This window comes from Alexandromys fortis, unplaced genomic scaffold (genome assembly GCF_014885135.2).
Source record: "Alexandromys fortis isolate MF-2015 unplaced genomic scaffold, M_Fortis_MF-2015_v1.1 scaffold_271, whole genome shotgun sequence".
Classification (NCBI taxonomy): Eukaryota; Metazoa; Chordata; class Mammalia; order Rodentia; family Cricetidae; genus Alexandromys; species Alexandromys fortis.
In genome coordinates, this window is record NW_026068156.1 from 450,779 (window position 1) to 472,970 (window position 22,192).

At 50.3% G+C, this 22,192-nt stretch overlaps 2 protein-coding genes across 19 annotated transcripts in view; both read left to right on the forward strand.

Annotated features, from left to right (window-relative positions):
• Positions 1 to 1,558: 1,558 nt before the first annotated feature.
• Mcoln1 (mucolipin TRP cation channel 1) lies at positions 1,559 to 15,084 on the forward strand. 2 transcript variants are annotated; one of them, XM_050127363.1, is made up of 15 exons: positions 1,559 to 1,744; positions 6,100 to 6,305; positions 7,505 to 7,672; positions 7,750 to 7,915; positions 8,509 to 8,617; positions 8,851 to 8,947; positions 9,119 to 9,218; positions 10,238 to 10,344; positions 10,458 to 10,607; positions 10,739 to 10,840; positions 11,526 to 11,600; positions 11,747 to 11,869; positions 12,730 to 12,945; positions 14,657 to 14,787; positions 14,885 to 15,084. In XM_050127363.1, the coding sequence occupies exons 1-15, from the start codon at positions 1,714 to 1,716 to the stop codon at positions 14,919 to 14,921; spliced, it is 1,818 nt and encodes a 605-aa protein (XP_049983320.1). In that variant the 5' UTR covers positions 1,559 to 1,713; the 3' UTR covers positions 14,922 to 15,084. The 2 variants fall into 2 exon arrangements, with proteins under 2 accessions (XP_049983320.1, XP_049983321.1); XM_050127364.1 differs by lacking the exon at positions 11,526 to 11,600 and having other exon boundaries at positions 1,566 to 1,744.
• A 143-nt stretch (positions 15,085 to 15,227) lies between these two features.
• Positions 15,228 to 22,192, forward strand: part of Pnpla6 (patatin like phospholipase domain containing 6) — a 29,027-nt gene continuing 22,062 nt past the window's right edge. Inside the window, exons 1-11 of one of the 17 annotated variants that reach the window (XM_050127351.1) lie at positions 15,230 to 15,405; positions 15,807 to 16,223; positions 16,343 to 16,405; positions 16,516 to 16,584; positions 16,909 to 16,996; positions 17,141 to 17,223; positions 17,380 to 17,477; positions 20,824 to 20,964; positions 21,056 to 21,215; positions 21,649 to 21,729; positions 21,876 to 22,004. In XM_050127351.1, coding sequence (XP_049983308.1) covers positions 16,382 to 16,405; positions 16,516 to 16,584; positions 16,909 to 16,996; positions 17,141 to 17,223; positions 17,380 to 17,477; positions 20,824 to 20,964; positions 21,056 to 21,215; positions 21,649 to 21,729; positions 21,876 to 22,004 — 873 coding nt within the window. In that variant the 5' untranslated portion in view covers positions 15,230 to 15,405; positions 15,807 to 16,223; positions 16,343 to 16,381. The other 16 variants (XM_050127353.1, XM_050127356.1, XM_050127350.1 and 13 more) reach the window with 16 other exon arrangements.

Here is a 22,192-nt window from a genome sequence, read left to right on the forward strand (position 1 = left end):
TTGTGTGTGTGTGTGTATGAGTGTGTGTTGTAATTGTGGGTGTGGATGTGAGTGCCTGTTTGTGTGTACAATGAAGGTAAGGGATCCAGGTTGATGTCTTCCTTTTTGCTCTTCTTTTTTTATTTTTATTATAGATCTATAAGTATTTTGCTTCCAGGTAAGTGTTCACTGTGACTAGTAACTTTGGAGGTCAGTATATACTGGAAATGGAGTTAGGGATGGTTGTGAGCTGCCATGCTGGGAACTGAACTCTAATCCTCTACAAGACCCGGTGCTCCTAACTGCTACGCCATCTCTCCAGCCCCTTATGTGTTTTATCCCGGAGCTCACAGATTTACTAGAATGCCTGGCACCCGGGCCTGGGCCTCAAGGATCCTCTCCTCTCTGCCTCCTCAATGCTGGGATTGCAGGTACCAAGCCATGGTTTTTATATGAATTCTAGGGACCTGAATTCAAGTCCCGAACTCATATAAACAAGCACTTAGGCCACTAAGCTATCTCACCAGCCTCCATGTCTGGCTTTTGAGGGAGTCTTACTATGTTTACCAATATTACTGACTGCACTGGCCATCCTGCCTTGTTTCTGCAGTGCTGGGGACAGATCCCAGTTTGTGCTTGCTGAACAAGCACCCTACCAACTGGGTGACAGCCTCAACACTGGGAAAATGGTCTTGTACCGCTTTGAGAGGCAGATAACTGTGGGTGATTCCCATTTTACAAAGAAAAAGAAATTTTTGTTGTTTTTGGTTTTTTTCCAAGACAGGGTTTCTCTTCCTGGCTGTCCTGGAAATTGCTTTGTGGCTGACCTTGAACTCAGCTCCACTTGCCAGGATTAAAGGCATAAACCACCACGCCCAGCAAGATTTTAATTTATTATTATTATTAATAGAAAGAAATAGATCGCATAGTTTAAGGCACTCTGGAAAGTTTTGAAGTGATGGTTAGAAGTGCTTGGATTCAAAATTACACAGAACCTATCTTTGCTACCGAAGACCGCAAATGTCCTGAGGCCATAAAGAGGTGGAGTCTCCATTTGAGCGCGAAGTTTTCAGGTCTTTGCAAAGCCACGGGAAACCACTAGGAGGTTCTAGTAGAGACAAATTCTATGGAGGTCCTTCAGGCTGCTCATAGGCGGAGGTTGGCAGTAAAAGGCAGGACTGAGTGCAGAAAGGCCGAAGTGTTTGGGCTGGTAGAAAATGGTTTTATTTGGCTTAGAAAGTACAGTTTGCTTGTAACCTGGATGGGAGACCGGAAAAGTTTCTGGGAGTTGAGGGGAGGGTACTTTAGGCTTAGGACGTAGGATCATCACCGGACACCATGAAGGGTAACAGCGCGAGCTGTAGGCATAGAAGTCACGAGGCTGACACGGAGCCAGATCGGAACCAGTCCCTGCCACACGCTAGAAATCAAGTTTCCCAGACCTGTTAGCCTTGCTAGTCGGTGCTAGGACCGCGCGACTGCCCTTAGCCGGCACGGCGCTACCGAGGAGGCGCATGCGCACTGCGGGAATGGAGGGACGGAGGGGAAGCACTGCCCTGGCATCCTAGGCTGGGTCAGAATTCGTCACGTGTTCAGCGCTGGCGTCCCGCTCACGTGACCGCGGCTCCTGTCAGCTGACGCGAGAGGGTTTGAAGCGACGCCGGGAGGGAGCGAGGCCGCAGTGACCGCGGCGCGCTCTCGGACCCGCCCGCGCCCCGCGCTCACCGTGCGGCCATGGCCACCGCGGCGGGCCGGCGCGGCTCAGGTGAGCGCGGGCGGCGGGAGGGCGCGTCCGGCTCCTTGATCTCGGAAGGCGAGCGCCCAGCCCTCCGCTCCTCAAGTCCAGAGCGGGAGAAATGGGCATTCGGCTTCTGGAACCTGGGCGGCGGGTGGGCACCAGCATCTCCGACCTCAGGCGGAGAGCCTCCACAGATCCTAGAATCTGGGCGTCGGGTGGGTATCAACATACCTGACCTTGGGAGGCGAGCGGCCAGTTAACGTTCTGAAGTTCTCTGAGGTCTTCTCTGCATTCCTATGGGAGAGAGATTGACAGATGCCTCCTAGAACCTGGGCAGCGTGTGTGCGTCAACATCCCCGACCTTGGGCGGTGAGCGCCCAGCTTCGCGTTCAAGTCTAGTGCGGACTTTCTCTGCTGCTCTGTTGGGAAGGGAAGGGAAGGGCAGAAGGCTCAGAGAACTTGGGGGATGAGCTCCCAGTTTCCAGCTCTGAAGTTCCCCAGAATCCCCATGGGAACCTGGGTGGTGGGTGGGTACCAACATTTCTAACTTAGGTGGAGAGCTTGCATAGTACCCAGAACCTAGGTTGTAGAAGGGTACCAGCATCGCTTGGCCTCAAGCAGTGAGCTTCCACAGCTCCTAGAACTGGGTGGTGAGTGACCACCGTCTTTCCCAACCGCTGACACTAAGCTTTCAGTTTTTCCCCTTAAGTCTGGTGCAGACTTCTTAGCTGCCCTATGGAGGAAACATGGGCAGATGGTTCCTAGGACCGGTGGATGGGCACTGGCCTTTCAAAGAGGCAGATAGTACCGAGAACTCTGACTGTGGGTGGGCATAAACTTCTCCAACTTCAAAGGGCAGGACTCCTTATAACCCCAGCCTCCGCCTCCCTTGTGCTGGGATTGTAGGCATGGGTCATCATGGATGGCTTTATTGTTATTCTGGGGCATTTCTTTCCAGGTAGTATGTGACCTATGAGAGTGTTACCTTTAGCACCTAGTCTCTGCTCAGTTTGTGAACACAGACAGCAGCCAGCTTCTCCTATTAGGACAGTAGTTGAAACCCAAGGATTTTATTAGTGGTGCTTTTGTTTTGTTTGGGATCAGTGTTTTATTCTGTAGGCAAGACTTCAACCTGCTTTGCTTTTGTTTTTGGTTTTTTTTAAGATTTATTTATTTATTTATACAACTTTCTGCCTCCATGTATACCCACACGCCAGAGGAAGGCGCCAGATCTCATTACAGATGGTTTGGAGCCACCATGTGGTTGCTGGGAATTGAACTCAGGACCTCTGGAAGAGCAGACAGTGCTCTTAACCACTGAGCCATCTCTCCAGCCCCTGTTTTTGGTTGTTTTGAGACGGTCTTTCTGTGTAGCCCTGGCAGTCCTGGAACTCTGAGATGTGCCGTCCTCTGCCTCCACAGTGCTGGAATTACATGTGTGCACCATCACACCAGACTTGAATATGCGATCCTCCTTTCTCGGCCTCTGAGCACTGGGATTACAGGCCTAGACAAGTAGTCCTCCTCTGCCTCTTCTCTCTCTGGATTGAACCTAGGGACACGCTTACTAAGCAAACACACTACCACTGAGCTATATCCCCAGCTGTAAAGGTCCAGTTGCTCAGTTTACTGAAACTCAGTAACTTTCACATGAGACTCAAGGCTTCGCTTCTGGCAGCCAATGTTCAAATGCTCAGCTTCCCTAAATGCAGGCAGGAAGGGAGCTAGCGGGATGGCCTCCATGAATCTAGGGGACTAATTCAATTACAACACATGCGGTCTTGCCTTCCTAAACTGAGATTGTATGTTCCCAGCTTCCAGGCCTGCCATGGGGAAATCTGGGGTGAAATCTCATGTTGATCCCCACTGTGTTCTGACTTCAGACACTCCTGTGGGAGGCCTGGCCAGTAGTGTCTGGGATAGGTTAGCTGTGATCTTAGCTGGGGAGTAACAGCCTGCCTCTGGCTTTCCCCTACTAGCTTGTAAACAAGCTCACCTAGATTAAATAGGGAGGGGCCAGGTCCAGACTTGAAGAACCACAGGTAGTGACATGGGCCAGCTTCATCCTGGCAGGCTTAGTGCTGGAAGAATGGCTCACAGATAGAACACTTGTGTTCCATCTCCAGCAGCACAAATGAATCTATTTTCACCAGGCCTGGTTGTGTATGCCTTTAATCCCAGCACTCAGGCCCAAGAGACAAAGGCAGGTGGATTCCTGTGAGTTCAAGCCAGCCAGTGACACCCTGTCTTAAAGCGGGGAAATCTACATAGCTTTGTTAGATAGAGGATGAAAGCCAGGAGCAGAGGCATGCCTGCAATCTCAGCATCCAGCATTTGGGCGGTGGAGGCAGGAGAATCAGGAGTTTAAGGCCATCTTCAATTCTAATGAGTTTGAAGCCACCTGGGACTACATCTGTTTGTTGTTGTTGTTGTTTGTTTTGTTCCAGAGAGAGAGAGAGAGAGAGAGAGAGAGAGAGAGAGAGAGAGAGAGAGAGAGAGAATGAGAGAGAGAATATGAGAAAGACCAACTGAGACCCGAAAGGTCTTCCAGTGGAGGTGACTAGGCTGTTAGAGACAAGTCTCAGCTACCAGGAACCAGGACTGGTGGGGACCCCAACCGTTGCTGCCGCCTGGGAACTTTGTTTTTGTGCTCGTAGTTGACTCTCCCACACTGGCCTACGACTCATAGCTCTCTTGCCTCCAACTCTCAAGTGTTTGCCTGGCAGGTGTGAGCCCCATGCTGTGCCCTACCTATACACAGACCTAGCTATGCACTGAAGAACGGGCTCTTCCCTGCTGGATCTAGCAGGATTCTCAAAGCAGTTTCAGGATCTCAGCCTTAGGGGAAAATGGTTTTAATTTCCAGTTTCTGGAAGAGTTGGGGGAGGCGAACTGAGGCTGGAATTTGGCTCTTGGCTGTGTGGTCCCCTGAAGGATGATAAGTGAGTTGGTTGCACAGGGCAACCTGTCTCTTCCACCATGTGGGTTCCAGGGGTTGAACTCAGGTTGTCAGGCTTGGCAGCAAGCATCTTCACCTACTTAATGAGTCACCTACTTTACCTAAGCCAGCCCCAGTTTTGGGGTTCTTCTGGGTCAGGTTCTAACCTAAGCTGGCCTGTGTTTCGGTATGTAGTTCAGGGAAAACTTGAACTTTCACCTCTGCTGGGTTTACAGACATGAATCATTATGCCAGCCTTTATTATTGTTAGGCCCAGACCTGTGACCTGGGATGGGCTGGTTTCTAATGGGTTCAAAGGTTCTTCTTGTGGGATTTGTCCTGAGAACTCTGGAATGTGGGCTCTGCTATGTGCTAATTACCTGTAGACTAGAGTTGGGATAAGTATAGGGGCCTTGCCAAGCTCTCCAAGAAGCCAGCGTAGACCAAGCTGATCCTTCTGCCCCTGAGCCCACAAGAAGACTGGTGGATTTTTCTGGCTAGCCTCAATCCAGGCTCTGAGACAAAAGCTTTATAAGTATCGAGTGCTCCATTTATGGAGGATTGTGGCTACTTCTTTTGGAAGATGAGGCTGAGGCTCAGGGAGGAGAATAAATTTAGACTGCCAAGCTTGGTAGCAAACATCTCCACTCTCTGAGCCATCTTACTGCCTACGCCCCCGCCCCTTTCTCCTTGAGACAGAACCCCAGGCTGGCCCCAGACTCGTGGCTACCTTAAACTCCTGATCCTCCCACTTCTACTTCCCAAGTGCTGGATTATAGGCCTGTGCCTTGCCAGGTTTCTTTTTCTTTCACTGTGTGGCCAATGCTGGCCTAGAGCTTGTAATCCTCCTGCCTCAACTTTCCAGTGTTCAGATTACGTTTGTGCCTTCTCCCCTTCCTACCTCCACCCTCCCCACTTGCCTTTCCTTTCTAACCAGGGGCCCGTGTAGCTCAGGCTGGCTTCAGACTTACTGGATAGCCAAAGATATACTTGATCTCCTGACCCTCCTGCCCCTAGCTCCCGAGAGCTGGGAGTTCAGGTGCACCACCACCATGCTCACTTTCTCTTACGCTGGGACCAGACTCAGAGCTTTGTGCTTCCTAGACAAACACTCTGACAGCGGAGCTACATCCCAGCCCTGGTTTTTCTTTTTCTTTTTTTTTTTTTTTATAAAATACTTCTTATTACATTTACTTATTGTGTATGTGTGCACCTGTGCATGAGTTGGTGGGTTCTCTCCTTCCACCATGTAGGTTCAGAAGATCAAAGTCAGGTTGTCAGGCTTGGTGGTAAACCCCTTACCTACTGAGCTATTTTACAGGCTCTCACTCTAGTTTTTCTTCTGCATTCGCCCTTGCCTGTAGGATTGGTGGGACTTGCTGGGGAAGGAAGCAAAGGGCATTGTCCATCCCTGATCTTCTACTATCTTTTCCCATTCTTTTAGAAACTGAGAGACTGCTGACCCCCAATCCTGGGTATGGGACCCAGGTGGGGACTTCACCAGTCCCAACAACGCCTCCAGAAGAGGAAGACCTCCGCCGCCGCCTCAAGTACTTCTTTATGAGTCCCTGTGACAAGTTCCGAGCCAAAGGCCGTAAGCCCTGCAAGCTGATGCTGCAGGTGGTCAAGATCTTGGTGGTCACTGTGCAGGTGAGAGCAGTCAGGCAGGGCTTCTGCCAAATGTTACCAAAACCACCACAGCCACTGTTCTCATCTCAGAGGGGCCCCTTGCTGCCTCATAACGACAATGACAGAGGTATTACCAGTTAGGAAGGAGTCTGAGATTTGTGCTCAGGAACTCCTTGTAGCTTCCCAGAAGCACTGGCCATACTCTTCCCTCCAGTGTATACCTAAATAGCCTTGAGGCTCACACAGGTTAAGAGTCATGACTGAGCACTGTGTAGACATCATTTGAATCCAGTTAATCTGATGCTATCCTGATCTCCTCTCAGCAAAAGTAGACCTACAGTACTTATCCTGGAGGCTTGGGTTTAGCACACCACCTGCCAATCAGTAAACATATTGACCATACTCCACTGCTGTGAGGTTTACCAGTATCCATCTTGTGCTGTGTACTGGGGATGCTTTTATGGGCGTAGCATGGAACTTAAGGAATAAGAAGTGAAGAGCGCCATGTTACTCAAGGCAAAGAAGAAGTACAAGGAGCTGGTAGTTTTTATATGCTGACACAAGCTAAAGTCATTGGACAGGAGGAAACCTCAATTGAGAAAATGCCTCCATAAGATCTGGTGGTAAACAAGCTGTTGGGTATTTTCCTAATTCATGATTGATGAGAGGGCCCAGCCCATTGTGGAAGGGGCTACCCCTGGGCTGGTGGTCTTGGGTTCTATAAGAAAGCAGGCTGAGCAAACCATATAGAGCAAGCTAGTTAGTAAGCAGCACCCCTCTATAGCCTCTGCATTGGCTCCTGCCTCCAGGCTCCTGCCCTGTTTGAGTGCCTGTCCTGACTTCTTTCAGTGATGAACTGAGATGTGAAAGTGTAAGCCAAATAAACCCTTTCCTCCCCCAGTTGCCTTTGGTCATGCTGTTTCATCACAGTAGTAACCCCAAGACAGCTGGGAATCTAGCTCAGCTGGTAGAGCACTTGCCTGGCGTGCATGAAGCCCTAGGTTTTATCCCCGGTACTGCATAAACCAGGTGTGGTGGTGTACACCTATTATCCCAGCACTTGGGAGGTAGAGCCAGGAAGGTCAGGGTCAGGGTTATCTTTGACTGAATAGCAAATTACAGGCTCCCCCTGCAGTGCCAGTAGGGCCTTGTCTCGCCCCAGGGAATATCTCTTGGATTCTCTTTTTCTTCCTCACCAACCTCTGGCTCCTTCTTGGCAGCTCATTCTCTTTGGGCTCAGCAATCAGCTGGTGGTGACATTCCGGGAAGAGAACACCATCGCCTTCCGACATCTCTTCCTGCTGGGCTACTCTGACGGTGCTGATGACACCTTTGCTGCCTACACACGGGAACAGCTCTACCAAGCCATCTTCTACGCTGTGGACCAGGTAGGGGGTGTGAGAGGGTTGCAGGAGTACTGTGCAGCACAGGTGGGGCTGACAGGCCCTCTTCTCTCTATTCACAGTACCTGATCCTGCCTGACATATCCCTGGGCCGGTATGCCTACGTCCGTGGTGGGGGTGGTCCTTGGGCCAATGGCTCTGCTCTGGCTCTCTGCCAGCGGTACTACCACCGTGGCCATGTGGACCCAGCCAATGATACCTTTGACATTGACCCAAGGGTAGTCACTGGTGAGTAGCCAGGGCAGGGCCTAATTTTGGGAAGTTTAGGTTTCCAGGATTAAAATCCTGACCTAGGGGCTACAGATATGTCTCAGCACTAGAGAGCCTGCCTAGAATCCCCCAGTGAGAGGGTAAAGGTGAGGCTGTGGAAGAAAGGGAAATAGAGAAAAAGAAAAAAGTATGTAAAATCCTGCCCTTGTCAGCTGTCTGTCTGTGTAATCAGATTGTATAATCATGAGCAATTTGACATGTGCAGCGTGCTGACTGGAATGCACGCCGCAGGAAGAGCCAGGCATTGTTTTGAATGCCATCCACTCGCTGAGCTTTCGGAGAGCCCATGGGACGCTGTGGTCTTTGTAGAGCATAAGGTAGATCATAACCCTGGTTTGGGTGGAGGCAGCAAAAGGTCAAGTGTGAAAGGAGGGCTGAAGGTATAGCTCTGGTGAACTCTGGCCTAGCACGCAAATTCTAGGCTTGATCCCTAGTGCTGGAAAAAAAGCAATAAAGCATAAAGTGGGAGTTGAAACAGTGAAGAAAGCCTGACAGAACTGTGGGAGACTGCCTGGGCCTCCCCAGAATATGACGTGACTACTTGTCTTCAGACTGTATCCAGGTGGATCCTCCTGACAGACCCCCCGACATCCCCAGTGAGGACTTGGAGCTCTTGGATAGCAGCACCAGTTACAAGAACCTCACACTGAAATTCCACAAGTATTACCATTTTCTCTTGAGGGGATTGATTCCTTGAGGGGCTCAAGGGCCCAGCTGAGGATGGGGTGGGTGGAGGTGGCAAGAGTCCAGACATCTGGATCTGAAGCCACTTTCATGGAGTTGGTCGGGGGCTGGAGCCACCACAGCTGTTTCCTCTGCTAGCTGCAGAGTCAGCACAGGATAGCAGCTGACATTGGGCCCCTGACCCTCACCTAAGCCCTCCCCCCCCATAGGCTGATCAACGTCACCATCCACTTCCAGCTGAAGACGATTAACCTGCAGAGCCTCATCAACAATGAGATCCCAGACTGTTACACCTTCAGTGTCCTGGTGAGCAGATTGACTCCCGTGCACCCTCTGCCTGGTTAGGGGGCATCAGAGAGCTTTCACCAAGATGGTGTGAGAGTGATGGGGTAGAGGCTAGGACCTGGGCCATCTGTCATGAGGGTTGGGGACTGGTACTTGGGGCTGCTCAGGCTTACTCTGCCCTTACCTCTTCAGATCACGTTTGACAATAAAGCACACAGTGGGCGAATCCCTATCCGCCTGGAGACCCAGACCCACATCCAGGAGTGTAAACATCCCAGCGTCTCCAGACATGGTAAAAACCCTCCTACCTTCAGACCCCCCCCCCCCCACACTGCCTCCCAAACAGTCATAACTCTCAGGTGTTTCCTATAGTACTGTCCAGCGTCCTTACCTTCCACGCCTTGTCTGTGAGCCCCAGACCACCGTCAGTCATGCACCATAACCTGCCTGGGAGTGTCCTGGACCCAGTCAAGTCCACCACAAGTAGGCAGGCCTCTAATCCCAACTCTTTAGGAGGGTGATGTAGGATGATCACAAATTCAAAATCTGCCTGGCCTACTGGACTTCAGAGTGAACTCAAAGACAGCTGGGCAATTTAGAGAGCTTAAAACAAAAAGTAAAAAGATGACAGTGGTACAATTGTTGCCTAGCATGCTCAAGGCTTAGATTTAGTCACTAGTACTGCAAATAAATACATGAGTAAATAAATATTTTCCTATACTCTCAGCACAAGGGTTAGGAGTTCAAGGTTACCTTGACTATGTCGTGAATCCCAGATTACTCTGGGCTGTGCAAGACCCTGTCTCAAAATAAAACGAAATGGACTGGAGATGTAGCTCAGTAGCAGAGTAATTTCTAGCAGATATGAGGTCATATCTTCCATTCTCAGTGCTTTGAAATTACTTTAAAAAAAATTAGCTTTCCTATAATCCTAGTATTCTGGAGGCTGAATTCAAGACCAACCTTGGTTACATAGTAAGTATGAGATCAGCCTGGGATATATGAGATCCTGTCTTTGAGACAAACAACCAAACAAAACAGGGTAGGGATGTATTTTAGTGGTAGAGTGCTTGACTTAACACTGCAAAAGAATTATGCTCCATATCAGTGTTCATCAAGAATTTTGACACTTTCCATGCTAGGGAATCCCTAAATCTACTGATGGCCCTAAACCAGCCATACACACACACACACACACACACACACACACACACACCCTCTCCTCTAGGACTCCTTCCTTGGCCCAACCCCTAGCCCCAACCTCTTATGGCCCCATGTGAATTTTGATGGGACCCACCCTCCTTCCTGTAGGAGACAACAGCTTCCGGCTTCTATTTGATGTGGTGGTCATCCTCACCTGCTCCCTGTCTTTCTTGCTGTGTGCCCGCTCACTGCTACGTGGCTTCCTACTGCAGAACGTGAGGCCCTGGTGTCACGAGCGCTGGTGCCCGCCTTGCCCAGCCCTGGGGCCATGGTGGGGGTGATGGCCTAGTAGTTTCTAGATAGACCCTCACCTGGGCTCCTCCCATAGGAGTTTGTTGCATTCATGTGGCGGCGACGGGGTCGGGAAATCAGTCTGTGGGAACGGCTCGAGTTTGTCAATGGCTGGTACATCCTCTTGGTTACCAGTGACGTGCTTACCATCTCGGGCACTGTCATGAAGATCGGCATTGAGGCAAAGGTACAAGTCCTTCCAGTGACCTGCTTTCGGGGCCCTGTGTCTCTGTCTTCATGTCTTTGCCTTTTTGGGGACCAACTCCCCCCCCCCATGTAGAGTATGCCTATGAGTTGATCCCTCACTCCTGCCTACAGAACCTAGCTAGCTATGATGTCTGCAGCATCCTCTTGGGTACCTCCACACTGCTCGTCTGGGTTGGTGTCATCCGCTACCTGACTTTTTTCCACAAATACAACGTAAGTCTCCTGCCCCTGAGCCGGCCCTGGGTATCATCTGCCCCAAGTTCTCAAACAAACCCAAGCACACAAAGCAGTCACTAATTCTTGTCAGTCGGTGACCCATCACAAACACCTTTCTTTTCCTTTTATTTATCTTTTTATTTATTTTCAAGTTTTTGAGACAGGGTTTCTCGGTGTAGCCCTGGCTGTCCTGGAACTTGCTCTGGCCACAAACTCACAGAGATCTGCCTGCCTCTGCCTCTTGAGTGCTGGGATTAAAGATGTGCACCACCACATCTTTATTTTTTAGTTTTAGGTTTTGGGTTTTTTTTTTTTTTTTTTTGAGACGTGGTTTCTCTGTGTAGTCCTGACCATGTTGGCCTTGAACTGAGAGATTTTCCTGCTTCTGCCTCCCTGAGTGCTGGGATTCAGAGCATGCACCACTACCATCAGCTTTGTATTTTGTTTTTTTTTAAAGGCAAGGTCTTGTGTAGCCCAGGCTGGCCTTACTAGTTGAAGATAACCTTGAGTTCCTGTTCTTTCAGTTTCTGCCTCCCAAGTGCTGGATTGATAGCTGTATGCCATCATGCTTGGTTTTAGGTAGTGCCAGGGATCACACTCAAGGCCCTGTGCATACTAGGCGCTCTACAACTGAACTCCATTACCAAACCACAAATCTCTTTCTTATACCCACCTACCACAGACATACGCGTCTTTGTACCCGGGCAGGACCACGGGAGCCTGTCCCTACCTGCCCGTCCAGCTGAATCCAGCTGTGGTATGTCCTAGGCTCCTCCCAGGTGGGTCCTGCCCTATCTAAACTCAGCAGCTCCTCTGGTCACATTGGTGAGGTCCTCCCTGCCATTTGAGAGCTAGTTGGATTGTGACCATTGCCTTCACTGTGGTTCCGTTTCCTCTCTGCAGATCCTGATTGCCACGCTGCGTGTGGCACTGCCCAGTGTCATGCGTTTCTGCTGCTGTGTGGCTGTCATCTACCTGGGCTATTGCTTCTGTGGCTGGATTGTCCTGGGGCCCTACCATGTGAAGGTATGGGCTACTGGAGGCTGTATTTGTGAACTGCCAAAGGGCCCCAGGCTCCCACCCCTCTCCCAGCCTCTGGTCTCTTAGTTGTTGATCTGATTACCTGAAAGACCCACCTTGACCTCTGCTACCATACCTACAGACTTGTAGGTTTTGTCTTATCATCTGTGTAAGTAAATTGTGCATGTGTGTGAGCACATGTATACATGTACTGTATATGCACATATATGGAAGTCAGAGGTCAGCCTTTGCTGTCATTTCTAAAAAAAATTTTTCACCCCAATAGTTTTGTTTTAAGACAGGGTCTCACAGTGTAGCCCTGACTATCCTGGAACTTACCATATAAACAGGCTAGCCTCAAACTCACAGGCATGCATGCTTCTGCCTCCAGAATGCTGGGAGTGTCATCATGTCCAGCCATATCTTGGTTTTTTTCTTTTGAGACAGGTCTAATTGGTCTGTAACCCATGATCAGGATCAATTATCTGGCCTCTGAGCCCCAAGGGACTAGGATTGCAGGCACACTTCCACACCCAATTTTTTATGTAGATGCTGGGGCTCAAACGTGGAATCTCATACTTTACCAGCTGAGCCACCTCCTCTGCACCTTGTAGCAGTTTTATATTCTGTCCCCTCTGACCCCCAGGGATCCTGACATTGACCCTGCGGCCTGGTCATTCTTGTGGTCACTGATGACTGTCTTGACTTGGGTTAGTCCACCTATCAGCCTTGAGCCTGTGACCTTTAACTCCCTGACCTCACCATTGATATGATGACCCTCAGATGGGCCCAGTTGCCAGTCATCCTGCCGCTGACCCCAGTGAGCCTGACAACCCCAGCCATACCTATCCTCTCACTGTCTACAGTTCCGCTCGCTGTCCATGGTTTCTGAGTGTCTGTTTTCGCTCATCAACGGGGACGACATGTTTGTGACGTTTGCAGCCATGCAGGCCCAGCAGGGTCGCAGTAGCCTGGTGTGGCTCTTCTCCCAGCTCTACCTCTACTCCTTCATCAGCCTCTTCATCTACATGGTGCTGAGTCTCTTCATCGCACTCATCACGGGCGCCTACGACACCATCAAGGTCAGCCATCTTTACCCTCCTCCTGAATCAGTTCCCAGGGCTGCCTGACTTCACAGAGTTGACCTGGGGTCACAGTAGGTCAAGCCGGAAAGACAGTCCGAGGAGAGGGCAGGCTGGAACTGGATTTGCGGGTCGTTGGGGTTGTGTGTGGGGGTCATCCTGAAAGAGAAGCCTAGGGCATATCACAGCTGCATTCAGCCGGATGGGTGGGAAAGGACAGATTTCTGTAGTCTTGTATTTTATGTACTCTCTCCTCAGTGTGTGTGTGTGTATGCATACACCCTTACATACACATCTCATCACATGTGTGGAGGTCAGAAGACAGCCTGCCGGAATTGGGTCTCTCCTTTCACCACACGAGTCATGGACCTGAGCTCGAGGCCTGCTGAGCCGTCTCACTGGCCTCCTCCCTCTCCCATATGATCTTTTTCAAACATTTTCTTATTTGGGGGGTGGGAGAGGGTTGTGCACAGCATAGTGTTGTTTGTGGAAGTCCGTTCTCTTCTTCCGTGATGTGGAATCACCAGGGTTGGTGTCAAATACTTTTATTTACCCTCTGAACCATCTTACAGGCCTGCTAAGTTCTGCCCTTGGAGAACAGCCTTGAACTTCTGTCCTCCTGCTTCCCCCACCTGAGTGCTGGGCTTATAGATACTTTTACCACCACATCAAGTGTATGTGGTGCCGGGAATGGCACCCAGGGCTTCCCGTACGCTGCACGATCGCTCTCCAACTGAGCCACGTTTCCAGCTTAGAAGCTTTTCCAGCCCTACCCTAATACCAACTGTATCAGGGTCCTTCTGTAACTTTGCATGCTTCTTTTATACCTCTTGCTAGTGGCTATCAATCCATGTACTATTCATATTTCCCATTAGCACTAGATGGATGCTGACCACTTGATGCCCAGTGTACTCCACACTGAGTACACTGAGTGTGATTCCTGCCTCCCTGATACCCCACTGTCCTCTCATTCAGCCTCCCACAGCCTGCAGGAAAACAACCTTTTCTTAGCACCCAAGAAGACACAGGAGCTAAGCACACACGCATACAAATAAAGCAAATATACATAAGTATCCAAAAGCCTTTGTGGCAGGTGGCTGCTTAGAATATTCCCCTCTACTCCTAAGAATTCTGGATTGGAGAGATGAAATCCCAAGGGAGAGCATACTTCAAGACTGGAAGATTCAAGACGTGGTAGCCAGAAAGAGCTTGGAGAAATAGTGGTGGTCCCAGGAAGTCATGAGAAGAAGGTTTTCCTGGGACCCTGCCTCCTTCTATGTCATTGATAGCAGATGTGTGCCCGTTCCCACATGGATGATCTGTAGCCATCCCACAAGTATAGTACTGTCACCCAGGCCCCAAGCAGCCACCTTGAGTCTTGGGAGCACACTCCTGTAGCACCTTTGGATGTAGGAGTTCAGGCCTCACATTCATAGCTGTGAGTTGCCTTGTTTCAAGATAGATTGCTAAAATACACAGTGTAGGCTCCTGGCCTACAGCAGAGGGCACTAAACCAATAAAATTGAGCCCTGTGGCCACATCCAGGGATGGAAAAGGTTTCTACAGTGAAGCAAGCTACAAGGCAAAGGTCCAGAAGTGAGACCAAGGTGGTCCCATCGGAGAAACAGTGGACACCCAGTTGACTGAACCTTAAGAGCTTTAGCAGTCAGGACCAACTTTCATGCTGTTTTGGGGCATCGTCTCTCCCCAGCACCCGGGAGGTACTGGCACAGAGAAGAGCGAGCTCCAGGCTTACATCGAGCAGTGCCAAGATAGTCCTACATCTGGCAAGTTCCGGCGCGGAAGTGGCTCGGCTTGCAGCCTGCTCTGCTGCTGTGGAAGGTTGGAGCCCCAGGTGTGGGTTGTGGGTTGATAGAGCCTAGGGGAAGGCGTGTGTGCCAGAGATCCAAAGGCCCTTATTTCCACTTCTCTTTTCCAGGGACTCCCCGGAGGACCATTCGCTGCTGGTGAACTGACTCCAGGATCATTGCCATAGACTTTATCCCCTGTACTGCTGGAACCCCAGCTTATTTATTTTTCAAATTTGCTTTTGACAGGCCTTGTGGACTTGTCGAATCGGACACTGGGAAAGGGAGGGCATGTAGGGTTGCTGTTAAATAAAAGGGAACATAAACGTGATGATCTAATTTGTAGCTGGGGTGGGAGGGCAGCCCTTTCACCACAAGTCAGCTCCTTTAAGAGGCCGCCACACTGGGCTTGGCTGGTGCAGTGCGACCTTCCAAGCGTGGCAGGAGGCGGGGCTGGGGCGTGCCTTGCAGTGGAATAATTTAAAGGTGCCGCGGCTGCGGACGGAAAGCTAGGGGTGTTGGCCAACGCTGGGTGAACACTGGTTGCAGCTCCTGGGTGGTCCGAGTTTCCATCGATCGAGCAAGGATGTCCCTTCGAGGACCGTTAGCAAGCTTCAGTTTTGTCCCGTATCGGTTTGTCCTCTGATTCCGGGTAGGTCCCGACTTTCTGATGCTCCCACCCCACCCCCATTCCCGAGTTCCTAGCGCCGGTGTTTCCGCTTCCATAGCCAGGTGCGTCCTGGAGTACAGAAGGGGAGTAACATTCTAACGATGTTCCAGGTAGCATTTCAGGGCTCTGCTATCCCTCTAAATTCGCATTAATAGTCCAAGGTATCAAAAAGATCTCCAGCGTCCCAAAAGAGTCCCCGTAGCATTCCATCTTCCCTCAGTACCTTCCAGAAAGCTCGGGTGCTCTCCCAACACCTAGACTTTTAGATAGTAGTTATGTATATCTCCCGATCTCTCAGTAACTTTCCAGTGCGCCGCCCCTCCTACCCTCCCCCAATTCCGGCGTCCCTGGTTATACTGCCTGCATCATTCCTTTGATCCCAGGGATACTCCGCACCGTAACTTTCCTGTTTCATGACAGTTCAATCTGCAAGCGTAAATCTATAACACTTTGGGAGCTCATCCCACCCCGAGGGCCTTAGGGTCCCATTTCCAAGAGAGTCCATGGCAGTGCTCAACGCCCCAGCTCCCAAACTTCTCGATGGGACAGGCTTGGGTTAGGAGTCCAGAGTCCTGTTGTCGCCTCAGCTTCCTGGCTTACGGGTCCTAGCTTTTCCTGGAGTGGAACATCAAGTCTTAACAGGATGTAGGAGGGCGTCCAGCCTGAGGGTTTGTTAGTCAAGACTAGTCAGACCTACGAAAAGCCAAGGCTAACGAAGGAACCACTTTCAGAAGAGACCATGGCCTAAGGACACCTGCCAGGGAGCTGTTGACTGGACCACTACCATTAGGTGCTGATGAGTATGTTGGGGAGTCTGGTCTGCCTTATGTATAAGCAAGGGGGTCAAATAAGGAGCTGGGGTTGATCTCACCCCTAGATCCGGGATGGGAGGTCAATTTGCCCGCATCCCTCTGTCCAGCAGCAACCCCTCTAGCCGCTCCCACCCAAACCCTGGCGAATGGAGAAGTCATCCAGGCCAAAGGTATCTAGGGGGCGTGGTTTGTGAGTAGAACTGGGGTAAGAGCCTGTGATCCGGGCTGGGTAGGCTTGATTGACATCTTGCTCTGCTCCCTTCTGCTCCTCGATTTCCAGGACTGCAGGCTATCAGACCTGCTACCTAGTCTGAAACAACCAATGGAGGCTCCACTGCAAACCGGAATGGTAAGGGTTGGGGAATTTGTACACAGGACTACAACTCCCGGCGGGCTGCTATACGCCGCGGGATTCTCTCTTCGAGAACGATGAATGTGCAGGCGAAACTACGTTTCCCGGCATGCATCGCGGGATACCCAGCCTCAGGGAATGTGTCGGTCGCTTCCCCCGTGGAGGTGGGAAGGGAACCGGCATTGACCCATTCTGCAGATGGGGACACCGAGTCACGAGCTGAATACGACCTCCTCTGGGGCAGAGGTGATTCTAAAGGCCCCGGAGGAGGGCTTGGCGAGACGGATATGCGGTGCCCAGCCTGTGCCGTTCGTTCCGCAGGTGCTGGGCGTGATGATCGGGGCCGGAGTGGCGGTGCTGGTCACCGCTGTGCTCATCCTCTTGGTGGTGCGGAGGCTACGGGTGCAGAGTGAGGATTCAAAGGGCCCCTCTGGGGAAAGACTGTAGGGATGGAAGGGGAGCTTCAGTACCCGGAGAGCCCAAGGGGCAGGAGTGGGGAATTTGCTGGAGCCTGCGTGGAACTCAAAGCACCTTCTCTCCCACCTATCCCCAGAAACTCCAGCCCCGGAGGGCCCCCGGTATCGGTTCCGGAAGCGGGATAAAGTGCTTTTCTATGGCCGGAAGATTATGCGGAAGGTGAGTTCCAGGACCTCCTGCTGGCCTGGCTGACCATAGGAACTCAGCCCTTTTCCTATTTACACTTCTTAGGGGACACCTCTGCCCTTATATAAGGTCCCCTTGGATCTGCCCTTCCTCTTTCTCTAATTGACCTCATATTCTTAATTCTCCCAGGTATCACAATCCACTTCTTCCCTGGTGGACACATCAGTCTCCACCACTTCCCGGCCCCGCATGAAGAAGAAACTGAAGATGCTTAACATTGCCAAGAAGTAAGGCTGGCACTGGGTACAATATCAAGTGGTGGACAGGGGTCAGCCCATACCTGTATCTCAGAGTTGGAGGCTCCACATCAGAGGGCCATCTCAAGGCTTTCACTCGGCAGCGGCTATCTCAGAGTTCTGCTTTCCCAGACATAATGCTTACGGTGTTATGTGCCTGTGCTTAAGACTTGTCTCGATAATGTTCCCCTGTCCCAAAGGCTATCTACCATGTCTTTAGGTATCTACACCTGGTGTTTTGCCATATTGGAGAGTTTATTCAAGGCGACGTACTGCAGTTTTTTGTTTTTTGTTTTTTCCTCAATGTTTGTGCGGCTAGCTAGAGGGGCTGTTTCAGGATTCTCTTCTCCACGGGCATCTCTCTTTCCATACAGGAGAGCATCTCTCTTGAGTTCTCTGTGTTGTTCACCTGGGGTAGTTCTTTTTCCCTAGGAGCTATCATGTGTATGTGTGTATGTTGTTGTTTGCTTGGGTTTGTTTTGGTTTTTGAGACAAGGCCTCATTTAGCCCGGGCTGGCCTGGAACTTTCTATTTAGTCAGGACTCACATTGACTTCCGATTCTCCTTTGTGTTGGGATTATATATATATCACCATGCCTAGTCTATATGGTCCAGGGTATTAAACCCAAGGCCTTGTGCCTGCCAGGCAAGCACTCTACCAGCTGAACCACACCCCCGTTCATTGATTCATTCATTCATTTATTTTTACAGCAAGTATTTTTTTTTTGCAGCAAGCATTCTGCCACTGAGCTATATCCCTAGCCCCTACTTTACTTAAAATTTGTTTATTTATTGCATATGTGTTCATATGTAGAGGTGTACATGGCATAGCATGTGCATGACAACTGGTTGTCTCCTTCCACCACGTGAATCCCCGGGATTAAACTCGGGTTGTAAGACTTGGCACACAGCAATCTTGCTGGCCCTACTTTTCTGTTTTACTGAGCATATTTAATTTGGTGCACAGTATCAAATTATTGTTACATAGTATCAAACTCAGAGACCTGGCCATGCTAGTTAAAGTTTGAGTGAGCCAAACTCAAGCGCTATAGTTTTTTGTTTTTTGAGACCAGGTCTTGCTAAGTTATCCAGGTAGGTCTTGAATTTTCTCTGTAGCCCAGTCAGGCCTTGAATGAGTGATCCCTCTGTCTCAGCCTCCTGAGTAACTGGCATGACAGGCCTGTGCCTATCATGTTTGCCATCTTTAAGAATTTCTTTGTTGAGCCCGACGGTGGTGGCGCACGCCTTTAATCCCAGCACTCGGAAGGCAGAGGCAGAGGCAGGCGGATCTCTGTGAGTTCGAGACCAGCCTGGTCTACAAGAGCTAGTTCCAGGACAGGCTCCAAAACCATAGAGAAACCCTGTCTCGAAAAAAAAAAAAAAATGTTTACCTCTTTAAGTAGAATACCATGATACTTCTGAAATTTGATTAAAAAGCTTTTGTCTCTAAGGTCTGTAAATGCAAGTTGCTAAATATTTTTGGATAATCTGATGTCCTTTTGGAATATGTATTTCCATCTTGACTTAGTTCTAGTATTGAGTTTGTGACCTCACCCTCCCTCCTGGGGTCTGCAGGTGGATGCCTTTCAAGATGCAGACCAAGGTGCTAGAAATGTTAGTCACATGACAGATTCATTGTTCCGGGCAGTGGTGGTACACGCCCCTTCAGTTCCAGTACTTGGGAGGCAGAGGCAGGTGGATCTCTATGAGTTCAAGACCAGCCTAGTCTACAACAGCTAGTTCCAGGACAGCCAGGCTGTTACACAGAGAAACCCTGTCTTGAAAGAGAGAGAGAGACAGAGAGAAAGAAGAAAAGAGTTTGTATTCCTTTTATACAGCTAGTAAACACTTCTCTTGTTTAGCCNGGGAGGGAGGGAGGAAGAGAAAGGAAAAGAAACAGGAAGGTTGACTCAGGTGTTTGTTGGTGTCTTTAAGAAGGCTCTTCAGGAATCTCTGTAAACTAAGAAATGGTTTCTGGGATCTTCTTGCAGCAGGAGTCCTACCTGAAGGTCTTTCTCAAGGCTGTATTATTTAACTCCAGGGGCCATCCTTGACTCTGTGGCAAACCATGATGTTGCAGAGCTTTCTATGATTTCTAGAAGGGTTATTTGTTTCTAGTTTGTTCTTGTCAGGTTGGTAAGATGGCTCAGGTTGGCAAAGCACGTGGGTGTGGGGGATTAAACTCAAGTCCTCTTGCTTGTACAACAGGGGCTCTCCACCTAGCCCTTGCCCTGGCCCCTGCTTCCTGAAAACAAAACAAAACAAAAACCCAGAAAGGTCTTTCCAGAGAACAGAAGTCTGTATCTGGGGTGTTCTTCAGAGCATGCTCATGTCCGAGGCTCACTCAGGACTCTTTGAGCTGGAATGACTTTCAGGTCTCCTTTACAGGTGCTCTTTCTGCCTGCAGCCTGAAGCTCAGATTGCTATCTGAGTGGGTCGCTACAGAGTACAGGGGGATGGGTTCATGAGGCTCCACCCCTTTCTGAGGAAGTATGGATTATCAGTGATGCTTTGAGTCATAGTCCACAATGGTGTAGCCACCAGGAAGTTGCCCTTGCTCAAGTAAATAACCTCCAACTCATGCTCCTGCAGGCACCCCTAATTAAATACCAAGGGCCACAAAAATAAACCAGACACCCCACAAAAGTAGGAAGGGAACTTCCCCAAAAGAAGGAGGTGAGGGCTAGAGAGGATGATGGAGGGTACCTTTAAAGTCCATTAGATAGATGTGTGAAATTGTGAATGAATAAAATAACCCCCTGAGAAACTAGAGGATCCATTCCGGAGCCCTGTAACTGGGGAAGCAAGTCCCTGAAATTTGCACCATGAATTTCCTCTGTAAAATGTCATATAGTAAACATTTTAGGCTTTGTGGGGCATACATATATAGTCTCTGTGCTGGCTATTCAGCTCTCCCTTTGAAGTAAGAGGTAATAAGTAATACATGAGTGAATTATCACGGCAGTGTTCTAATAAAACTTTAATGATAAAAGTAAGTAGAGGGCCTGATCTAGACAATGGGCCGGAATTTGCTCTGTATAAACCAGAGGGAAGGGGTAAATGGGTGCCTGAGCTTTCTGTCATCCCTCTAACTCAGCAGTTCTCAAACTGTTGCTCGAGACCCCTTTGGGGAGGTCAAATGACTCTTTCACAGGGGTCGCCTAATACCATCAGAAAGCACAGATATTACATTATAATTCATAACAGTAGCAGAATTACAGTTATGAAGTAGCAATGAAAATAATTTTATCATTGGGGTCACCACAACATGAGGAACTGTATTAAAGAGTTGTAGTGTTCGGTTGAGAACCACTGACCCAACCCTTCCTCCCATCAGGATCTTGCGTATCCAGAAGGAGACTCCCACCCTACAGCGGAAGGAGCCCCCACCTTCAGTGCTGGAGGCTGACCTCACAGAAGGCGACCTAGCCAATTCCCACCTACCCTCTGAGGTGCTCTACATGCTCAAGAACGTTCGGTAAGCATCAGGGTCTGGATGCTTTGAGGTTCCTGCACAGCCTGGGGCTGCTTTGACCCCCTCTGTCCCTCTCTCACTGCCCATTCTACAGGGTGCTGGGTCACTTTGAGAAGCCGCTCTTCCTGGAGCTCTGCCGCCACATGGTTTTCCAGCGTCTTGGCCAGGGCGACTACGTCTTTCGGCCCGGTCAGCCAGATGCCAGCATCTATGTGGTTCAAGATGGGCTACTGGAGCTCTGCCTGCCAGGGCCTGTGAGTGAACCTCTCGGAGCCACTGTGGGAGGGTGGGCAACTGCACATCTCTCCTGGACTTAGACACTACTTTTGGAGTTGTGTGGTCAGAAATCAGGTTAATGATGACTTCATGTGGAGCTCAATGGTAGAACCTTTGCCTGGTGAGGGGCAATAGGTACGGTAGAGCTGCTACCTAGAATTCCCCAAGGAAGTGCTCGCTGGTGAGTGCTTGCCCGGTACATGCAGGGTCTCTGGGTTCTAATTCTAGTGCTATAAAATTATCAAAGGACAGAGTGACCATTTGGGGAGGTCCACACAAATGGGCAAGGAGTGATGGGCAGAAAACAGCAGCTGGTTAGGAGGTTGGTTATTACTGGGATGAGTCGGAGGTGAGGTCCAGTGACAACCACTAGGAGGAGGCTGGCACTGATCAGTGGTCCCTGTGTCTCAGGACGGGAAGGAGTGTGTGGTGAAGGAAGTGGTCCCTGGAGACAGCGTCAACAGCCTTCTGAGCATCCTTGACGTCATCACCGTGAGTGACAGTTCTGTGCTGGGTAGAGAGGTAGGAGGCCCCATTTCATCAGCTCCGATGCTGCTCGTGGTCACCTGCACCAGGAAGGCTGCAAGGAACAGTGAGCGGTCTCACAGATCTGACCTCTTCTTCCACCCATCTCCCAGGGTCACCAGCATCCCCAGCGGACTGTGTCAGCTAGGGCTGCCCGGGACTCTACGGTACTGAGACTCCCAGTGGAAGCCTTCTCGGCTGTCTTCACCAAGTACCCTGAGAGCTTGGTGCGAGTGGTGCAGGTCAGCTGGCCCTTCACCTCCTCCGTGGGCGGCAGAGCACCCCACCCTGGGACCCACCCCACCTATCCCAGGCATCGGTGCGGCGGTGGATAGGCAGACTTGTTGCTTATCACTCCTGAGCAGCAGACCTCCGTGGAGGCTGCTGATGCTGGCTGCTGATCCTGACTGCTCTCCTCTTCTGGTCCTGC

Bases quoted from the DNA above. Each gene is read 5' to 3' on its own strand.
- Mcoln1 (XM_050127363.1), top strand. From the start codon at position 1,714: ATGGCCACCGCGGCGGGCCGGCGCGGCTCAG. The intron at 6,306-7,504 runs GTGAGAGCAGTC...CCTTCTTGGCAG, and splicing joins TCTTGGTGGTCACTGTGCAG to CTCATTCTCTTTGGGCTCAG. The intron at 7,673-7,749 runs GTAGGGGGTGTG...CTCTATTCACAG, and splicing joins TCTTCTACGCTGTGGACCAG to TACCTGATCCTGCCTGACAT.